This window comes from Lates calcarifer, linkage group LG1, assembly GCF_001640805.2.
Source record: "Lates calcarifer isolate ASB-BC8 linkage group LG1, TLL_Latcal_v3, whole genome shotgun sequence".
In the NCBI taxonomy this organism is placed as follows: domain Eukaryota; kingdom Metazoa; phylum Chordata; class Actinopteri; family Centropomidae; genus Lates; species Lates calcarifer.
The window spans coordinates 13459849-13469399 of NC_066833.1; the positions used below are offsets into that span (position 1 = coordinate 13459849).

Consider the following 9551-nt stretch of genomic DNA (forward strand, 5'->3'; position numbering starts at 1 on the left):
GGACATTTGAAAAGCATTTTCTTAGAAGCTCAGAAATACTCAGAATTATTTGAGGTGATCACAGATCATATGTTTGAATTCGACAGGCATGATGGGTTTGGGACTTAAAAAGTGGATTGCAGAAGAATGACAGGCATTATAATCAAAGTATAGTCATTGTGTGTGAGAAAGAAAGGAAACACAGCTTGGATAGATGGGAAAGGATTGGTGGAGTACTAAAATATAGTACTGAAATGCCCATGTAAAATGAATGACTTTATCTCTTAATTTAAAACAGGATCAAGTATCACTGTATGTAAACATCTCTCTCTCTGTCCTGTCTGCAGCCGATGTGCTGGCCCAAGTTCTGGAGAGCCTCCATACCGAGCTGATGTCTGAGGAGAGCCGAGGCCTGTTCATCCACTATGGAGGAGTGTGTGTGCTACTGACAGTGTTACGGGCCAGCCGCGGAGGTCTACGTACACCTATAGATATCCTGATGCAGCTAACTGAACAGTCCTGTAAGTAGGGATGCCTCAGATGACTGTAGCATAGAACCCACCACGATTGTATTATTATGACACTGCACCAAGGGTGGAGCAGCAGGTTTTCACATCAGTCTTCACATGAAGGATCTAGATAATGTGCATCAATTAAATATTCAACTTCAGTTTGAAATTACAGAATTAGTGTAATATCTCAGGCGCATCTTAAATAATGTATTTGTTAATGGCCAAATCTAATTCAATAGAAGTTTGTCATAGCCTTGAAAGTTTCTGCGATCACTCATCTAGCCCTGATTTATAGACTTTAGACATCACTATTTGCTTTGATTTATACCAGCTCCTCCTGCAGTATCACTCCATATCATACCCATATAAAAACCACATGTTAAAAGTAACGGCACATCAATCATAAGCACTGGTCAGGCAACAGATTTGAAAGTTGTGGGCATAAAACCTTGGACTTCCACTACCTCCTAGCTCTTTTATAGAAAGACAAAGGTGGACAAGAAGGAGAGAACAGCTGCAGTGGGTTTTCACAGAAGGGTGAGTTCAGCAGGATTATGAGCCACATCATTTAAGACTGCTATATGCAGCAGAGCCATATGCCAGAGGCGACTGTGGCCAGGGCCATACGTGTGTGCGCAGTTGTGTGTTTCAGGGGGACTGTAAGTCTTGTGAGACTTGCTAATCATTATGTTTTACAAGCAGTAATGAGGGGAGACGGGAAGAGGGTGAGGAAGAGGGGGAAAGAGTCTTACACCTGAAGATTGCCAATAAAACAGAACAAAAACAAAAAAGTCTCGTACACAAAACACTCATACTCACAGGATGTCTGTGGTCATACTGCATCAAGTTGACTGCCTGTATAAAATTCAGCCATATACTAAAAGTTATCAACACATCCCATGAATAGTACATTCATGAATCACAAAAATACAGTTGGTCACATCATCATACACATATAGACAAACACATTCAGTAACAGTATTTTACTGGCTTTGCCTGGTGGGTAGACAGTGAGTAAAACTACCAAACTGCTTCATACAGTGGATTCAGCTTCCACAGTCACATATGAACCTACTCTCTATGTGCTTGGGATCTTTTCAAGCTCACCACAGAGGTATTTGTCATTACATGTTTCAGTGGTGTTGCAGTGACCCCTGTTTCTTACTATTTGAACTGTCCTACCAGCACCTATGTTTTTAACTGTCAAAACCTTGAGGAATGTGAGTTTCTGTGTATGTAGAGTATAGCACACATTAAAAAGAAAAAGACCCATCAGAAGACTGGGCATTTGTTATTCTCCTAGTCCGATGAGATATGATGTTAGTGCCTGAGAAACAGGCAATAAGATATTAGTGTCTTGGCAGAAAATTAATTAACAATTCATAGTCGATAAATTGTCTGTTTCCATATTCTAAAATGTGATCATGTACTGTCTGTTTTTGTGTGTTGGGCTGTTGTTTGGACAAAACAAGCAATTTAAAAACACTACTCTGTCTAATCACCTCATGATGAGGCTGTTTCACCGTTTTTGGCACATTCTAAATTCTTTATCTATTAATCTAAATAATATATTTGACAGAAGTAAAATAATCATTAGTTGCAGCCCAACACCCCTTACCACCCCACAGTTTTTTTTCTGTACCAGAGAATTATATTCAGCTGCAGGTACATAGTTTATCAGACAGCCTGCTATCAGCAGACTTCATGTAAATGTTCTCTAGTATGTACATTGTGTTATTTGTGGAAAGACTGACCAAACTATCTTTTCCTGCTTTATCCCCTTCTTATTATCAGACTCTACCTGTCTTATCTTTTCTTATCTGAACCTGATCCTTTTCTTCCCCATCCAATCCTCTCTTGTGATTTGATGCCAGCAGAACCACTTTACCAGCCAAAAAAAACCTCCCTCTGTGGATCAGATTGTGTTCTCTCACCCTCATGTGTGGTTGAAGACAGTGGAGGGTTACTTTTTTCAAGGAGCAGGAATGTGACTTTAACAGAAACAAATGTTTGTTTACTGGGAAGTGACTAATTTTAGGACTTCATAAGGTCGACATTTGCTTTTATTAATTTAAAAAATGTGCAGCTCCCATGTGTGCGTTGATGCTGTTGTCCTTTTTCTGTTTCATCTCCCTGTGTGTGAGGTTTTGGTTTGATGAGGGGAAGGTCAGAGTTAACAGTGACAATATGGAAGCTCTTCCAAATACAATCATCACAGAATCCTTCTGACCAGCATCTGTGTCCCTGTCTCACTCAGTTTGATCATTAAAGTGTTTTCATGGTTTGTTTGCGTGTCCGTGTAGTTTTCATTTCTATGCAAATAGAAGAATGGCAAAACGAAGTTGATCATTTCCATCTTTCAGAAGTTTGAAAGAAAATGTGTTGTTCATCAGCAAAATAGTTTTGATAATATCCTGCTTTTCTTTGCTCTGCTGGTGTTTTTGTGCTTGTAGGCTACCTAAATCCCTTCCTGGAGGTGTGTAGCTGTGAGGATTTTTTTCAAACTGTGTCCCAGCTCCTTAAACACCCTCGTCTGGAGCTCCCATCACTGGAGAAGCTCTCTATCCTCCTGCAGAAACTATCCAGCATCAGGTACGAACTCTGATCTCCATACTGATAGTATCACACACTGAACAAGGATAAATATGTTCGTCACCTAGTATCAGTTGTTGCACATGTCTATGTCTACTGTGACAAGAGGCCTGAGAGAGCAACAAGACTGTAGTCAGCTGAGGAATATCATTAGTTTTTAGGCCTAAAGCAAAGTCTCAGACAAGCAAAAACTTTGACCTGATGATGGTGCTACATGAAAAGTGATGGGATATTTATAATTTATCCTGTGTGAATTTTGTTGCAATCCATGCAATAGTTGTCAGTTATCAAGTTATTTCAAAAGAACCCTAAAATCTCAACCCACTAGTGATGCTATAGGAAAAGTCATAGGATCACCCAAGTTATTACTATACATCATCTGGGAACCACAAGTGTCTGTACTGTATTGTAAGTAGATGTTGAGATACTTCACTGACTATGTGAATACTTGACTACGTGTTCTGGTGCCACTAGAGGGGAAATCTTATGATTACTTAAGACATCAAGGTTTATCCTCTGCAATCCATCTAATAGTTGTTAAGATATTTCACCATGAGCCACAAATCTCAGACTTCTGGTGGGGATCAAGGGAGGATCATCAAAATCAGTGTGATTCAATCTCTGGGGACCCATGACCCAGATTGCACCATTTTCATAGCAATTAATTTAATAGTAGTTGAGATATTTAATTCTGGAGCAAAGTGATGAAATCAACTGACCATCACTCAGATTGTCTGAGGAGGTTTAGTAGTGTCTATATCCTGGACCCAACTGATCACCAAGAGTGCATTCACTGATCTAATAAATTGGTCATTAAGCGTTTTTAAATAAATAAAAAAAAAAGATAAATCTCAGAAAATCATTCCTTTGAATGTCTTTAGACTGACAGTTGGTTGTCTGGGTTTTATGTCATTTTGTCCAGGAAGAACCGTCGTCTGTTTGAGCTGTCCTCTCTTCACCTCCAGATCCAAGAGCTTTATCACAAAACCAACCACACACACTCTTTCCTCTGCCTCAACCTCAGGTCCATTCTTCACAACCTTAAATAACACACATTCACATGTGTTTCTCTCCCTCATGCTGGATTCAAGGTCTTTTTAAAAGCTCAGACTTCCCGGTTAAGATAAAAATGACTTACCTTGTGTTTCACTACTTGAGCACGTTGCTCAGTCTTTCACGTTTGCTCAAACTCTAATTACCATATTCCCAACTATACAGTACTACAGTGCTCCATCTTGCTCCACCTCAAGTGACATATGCAGACCCACGTTCGTTATTTATACAGTGATGTGTTTTTGAACGTCTTTTGTCTATCAGAAGTAGTTTTTTAACCTTGTGTATGTTTTGTACTTTGTGACCCCTCTGTTTTTGTGTTCCACAGTTCCTATTTGATGTTTTGTCTTTTTCTCTTATACAACGAGTGTCAGGCTTGCCAGTGGCCTTAATGGGTGTCTCATGTGCTCAGGGGAAGAGAGCCTGTGACTGTGAAGCTTTTTAATGGCAATAAACAAAAAGAACTGAGGAACATTACGATTGGACTGCATATGAAATGCTAAAATCCATATGTTTTGTATAAACGTGTCTTATTTGTTTGGTCCAGAGCATGGGTGGGTTGATGATGGGAATAATGGCCTCAGTATGGGACACACTGGTCGTATTGGTTGATAGAAAGGATTGGAGGGACTGGAACAATTACAATTGATATATGAAACGCACTTGTTGAAAACCACTCGGAAGTGCTTGACTGGTCTGGATTTGAGAGGCGTGCAACCAGTTTCTTAAGGGCCCTAGAGCATCAGAATTGATAAATTACCTACTTGTTAGTAAGTTTCCAAAACTTCTGTCTGAGTCAGGTTTCCAGGATAGTGACATGAAAAAATTGCTGGATAGTGTCCTTGGATCACATATAAACTATAGAATATAGATTACAGCGTACTTGCACTCTGTCTATGCAGAGTCTCTACGTGATTTGAACATATTTAACACTGATAATGTCCTGATAACAGGACAAGCTTCTTGAGATGCATTATCTCATTTTCAAGAAGATTTTGACAAGTCACTATAAAAAAAACTACTGGATACTGCGTACAAAAATAGATAAACAAAAAACGCGACAAATCGTAAACACAATCAGTAACTTTGTCATTATTAATTAATTATGAAATTGAACATTAGAAGTATAAGCAGGCTGAGTAAAGGCAAGTTCTCAATTAAAAAGATGTTTTAGATGTGATGAATTATGGTTAATTATTTCATTCACTAATGTAACACATTTTAGATTTATGTCAAATTTCTGTCCATTTCTAAAGACATTTGATGATAAAGAGAAGTAAAAGGTTAAGATGGAAAAAATCTTATTTTCTCCTGAAGCAGCAGTGTGACAATCAGTGTTGGAGACTTTAAACCACCTGCTGGAGAAAAAATTTAAGAACAAAGATGTTTGAGCTGAAATGTTCTGCCAAAATAAATGAAACCTGTTTTAGATGCTTGAGTTGAAGTCATTCCTTGAGTGATTGCAGATACTTGAAAACTGTTTGCATCTGCACCAAGCATTACAGTTGATATAAAACAGTAGTTCCACTGATGGAAAATGAGGCACACAATGGTATTGTAGTAAAATGTTAAAGGTATTATTCAGACAGACTACCATGGAGGCAGATATGCTTGTAGCATCGTGTAACCCTAAAACAAGCTTAACTGCCACAGTATCTTTGCTGTATTTACTTTTCAGCATTTTTTTAAAAAGTGTTTTTAAGTTTTAATGTTACTCTGTATCCTACAGTCTGCTGTGATAAAGGTTCAGGAGGGAGCTGTAGCCTATAGTTTTGCCTGTTTAAAGATAAGGAATGTTACTACCCAAATTACTTTGGTTTCTAACCACATCTGTTATTACGTGGCAGGCACCAGAAAACATGCAAGAACAATGTTAAAAGTTCTGTTTATACGCAAAATGACTGGAAAACGATTTCTTTTTAGTGCCCTTTCAAAAATCATAGCACTGTTGTAAATAAGTAGAATCATTTTATCCACAGGGGCTAAATCTAAATCACCAGGCCATACAGGACATATGGGGAAAAACCCCCTCCATCCTGCCGAGCACATCAGCCTAGTTAAGTATTAGTCTACCTTAAATTCTTTGCTTGATTACGTTTTCACTGCTTCACCAACTGTAAACAGCCACAAGCAAAGGAGATTATGTTAGAGATAGAAGAGGATTTTGCGGGCAGCACTGCTGCAGAGGCAAGTATTTACATTTGTTTGATTGTGGCTGTTGTGAATTTTGTCACATCTGGATGATATCAAATGGCAACAACAGGCTTCATGATCAATCAGTGGAATACGCTGTAGATAGAAGCCATGTAAACACTCATCCCGTGATGACCATTTTTTACTAAGCCACCCAGGTTACATGCACAAGTCCTGAACCCTGGCTTTTGGTGGTGGGGGTTTCAAACAACAGAGGACACATTTAATTTGTTTGCAATTTATTGAAAGATACTGATATTTTTCACAAACTGTCTATGGTGGCAGTCATCCAAAGATGCAGTGTCAAGATCTTCATATTATCATCCACCATTTTCTTCATCATCCATCTCTTCTGCCTCAGAGCATGCCAGCACTCTAGACAGAATACAAATTGATTGAAAATGCAACTTTCCGCCTCCATCAACTCATCTGTTGTTTTGGCAAAGCTGAGCTATTGAGTAGAGTGGTAACACATGACAGCTTTACAGAGTTGGACTGTTCACTGGCTTAACAAATGAATGTAATAATGTCAGATTACCAATCAGTGCGTCTTGTTGCGAGCACATGGCAGTTGAGAACATACAGTTGGTGTAAGATTGTGCTTACACCAAGCAGTGCAGTGTAAATTAACTTGAGGGCACACTTCTGTTTGGCAGACTCAGATCTCAGTTTTGTCCACACAAACGGTTCCTCTTTTTACTGATGCCAGACTGGCGCTGATTAAGGATGACCTTAAAGTGACACACCGCCTTTTCACCCTCTACAGGCTTGAAAGATGGCTGTAAAAAGTTTGTCGTTTCCTTCATTATGGAGAAAACTGCAGTCCAGTTTGAATGCAGATCAGTTACAAAGATTTCAACACTGACTATTAGAAACACCCCCCAGTACGATGCAGTGCAGTATAACACCGCCACTAATGACATCATAGTGATTAAATATGGTAAACTCAAAAGTTCACTCACTGGATTTTTTGCAGAGCTTTTCATCATATTCCATGGCCTTCTTCAGTGAGCTCAGGTAGCCACACAAAACAGTTGAATGCTGTGGAAAAAGCTACTTAGTGAACCTAAATTTGTATTCTCAAGGTAGAGACTGACCCTCCAGTCCAGTAACTCTTCAAATGACACTTAAATTAGAGCAATCAAAATTCTTTTGTTATTGAAAATTAATCTGGGGTACTGACTCTTGTCCGCCTATAAGTTTGAATGAAAATATAGCTAATTTAACATTTCTCTAATGTACACAGTAGTGACTCTGAAGAATGTACTTTCACCAAAAAACAGTACAATACAAACCTTCTGTCTGAGTTTTGAGGCTTTATTATGGTATTTTGGCAAAAAACACTGGAACACACTGAGTACATGGGTGGACAGTGGAGATGAAGAGTACAGTTTTTATTGAATTTTTTGAACTTGTCATGATAGGAATTTATTGTAGCTGACATGAATTCAAGGTGGAGTAATCTACAAACTTCTTACAGCTGCTTTTCAAGTCTGAAGGGAATGAGTGTTTGACACTGATAGATTTAGGACAGAATATCATTTTAACGAGGCCTTATTGCCTATATGCCTACTTCAGGAACTGTCGATGGCTGATTTATTTACTTTCATGACTTCAGTTATGTCTGGTCTGCACTGCAGTCGGTGTAGCGGTGTCTGGTCCGTGTTCCCTAACACACTTAGCTCTGCCAATCTGCCCTGCACAGCATCACCCACACGGCTTTATACGCTGATCTTGATTTATGTTTGGGTTTTTTTAGTGGACCAAAATTCAGAAAATTACTCTAAAGAGTCGCCATTCTCTGGTCTGGCTGGTAAACCTCATTAAAATGTTATTTGGTGGGGGAGACCAGGCTGAAGGGGGGGAAACATAAGTGGTTCCACTTCAGCACAGCCATAAAGTCAAGTCAATCAGCAGTTTGACGTGGCAGACCACCAAATGCATATCGTTTCCACAAGCCGCAATATGCATAAATATGCTGATTGAGTAATGCAATAAGCACATAGAGGTTGTGGCAATATACCTGGCTGTAAATGAGGTAGTGTTTAAAGGGGCTTTGAGTGGAAGCAGCTGTCAGGGGTTATTCTTTGCATGCGGGCCGGGATCACACTAGTTCCCAAATTTCAGTTTGTTTTCACCTCTTTTATTTTCTTCCTAACATTAGAATGTTAATCTTTTCTATTGTTAAAATAGACCAGTTTGTATTTGATGCTGATTGTATTTGAGGTGTAAATCCTAGTTTAGACCAGAGGATTTCCCTCCATGTAATCCATCTAAGCATGTGTGCCTGTGTCTCTAAACGTCTGTTTGTTTTTCTACTTTCTTACCAAGGGTTATTACCCAAAAATGCAGCAAAATAAACTCAAAAATTCCAGGACATGCATCTTGTTTGTTTAATTTGTACAAACACAGAAAAGTAAAAATGACAGTTGTTTTATGGGGAGCTACTTAGTGTAATTATTATTTAATGAACAACAGTTATTTTATAACAAGCGTGACAGTGTTTCAGTATAGTACAATAGTTGCAAAATTGCATGGCAGTTATGTCTGTTGAAAGAAATTTAATTATAAAGAGTGCAAACACAGTTCATCTTGTACTCCAGACTGACACGAGTTCTGATCCAAACAAGTCACTGGAAATACACCTGACTGAGGTCTGGACACTATTTGTACTCCTACTGTTTGATGTGTTTGCAGGTGACTGACAGGGATGAGTGTGTGCATGAATTGTGTTGTTTTGGGGGTAAAGGTGCTGCTGACTGGCAGAGGTTTAATTAGTCTCATGGTTGGCACTCCTTGCCCTGAAGAGGCTCTGTATGGCTTCATCCTCTTCATTTAAAGTCAAGCCAAGCCAAGCGCTTACAACGCAGAAACAGCCCCTGAAGACACACTCACTTCTGCATTCATGTGTGTACCTACTCAGTGTGTGTGTATGTGTATGTATGTTATCAGACTAAGAAGCTCCTCAAGTGGGGATGATTTCTTTGTTGGCAATTTTGAAAGTTTGAAACATAATGAGAGAGAGACCTCAATGCTGCCCTGATGCCCCACAGCAGCATCACTGGCATTTCCACTGCCAGACAGGCCTTCCATGAATCAGACAAGATCCCCAGCCAGCACATACACACCTAATTGTTTAGCTAGGGCCTTGGGAATCTTGGCACAAACACATACCCATACAGAGTGAAAGTCTTATGATAGAGTTGTTTGCAGAGGTGACAA

At 39.2% G+C, this 9551-nt stretch overlaps 1 protein-coding gene across 3 annotated transcripts in view; it reads left to right on the forward strand.

The window, feature by feature from the left end:
* LOC108900549 (coiled-coil domain-containing protein 138) overlaps nucleotides 1-9551 on the forward strand; it is a 52203-nt gene that overhangs the window by 6776 nt on the left and 35876 nt on the right. For 2 of the 3 annotated variants that reach the window (XM_018701669.2, XM_018701666.2), the window contains exons 10-11: nucleotides 327-500; nucleotides 2945-3083. In XM_018701669.2, coding sequence (XP_018557185.1) covers nucleotides 327-500; nucleotides 2945-3083 — 313 coding nt within the window. Of the gene's footprint in view, nucleotides 1-326; nucleotides 501-2944; nucleotides 3084-4464; nucleotides 8707-9551 lie in introns of those variants that run through there. The other variant, XM_018701668.2, reaches the window with a different exon arrangement.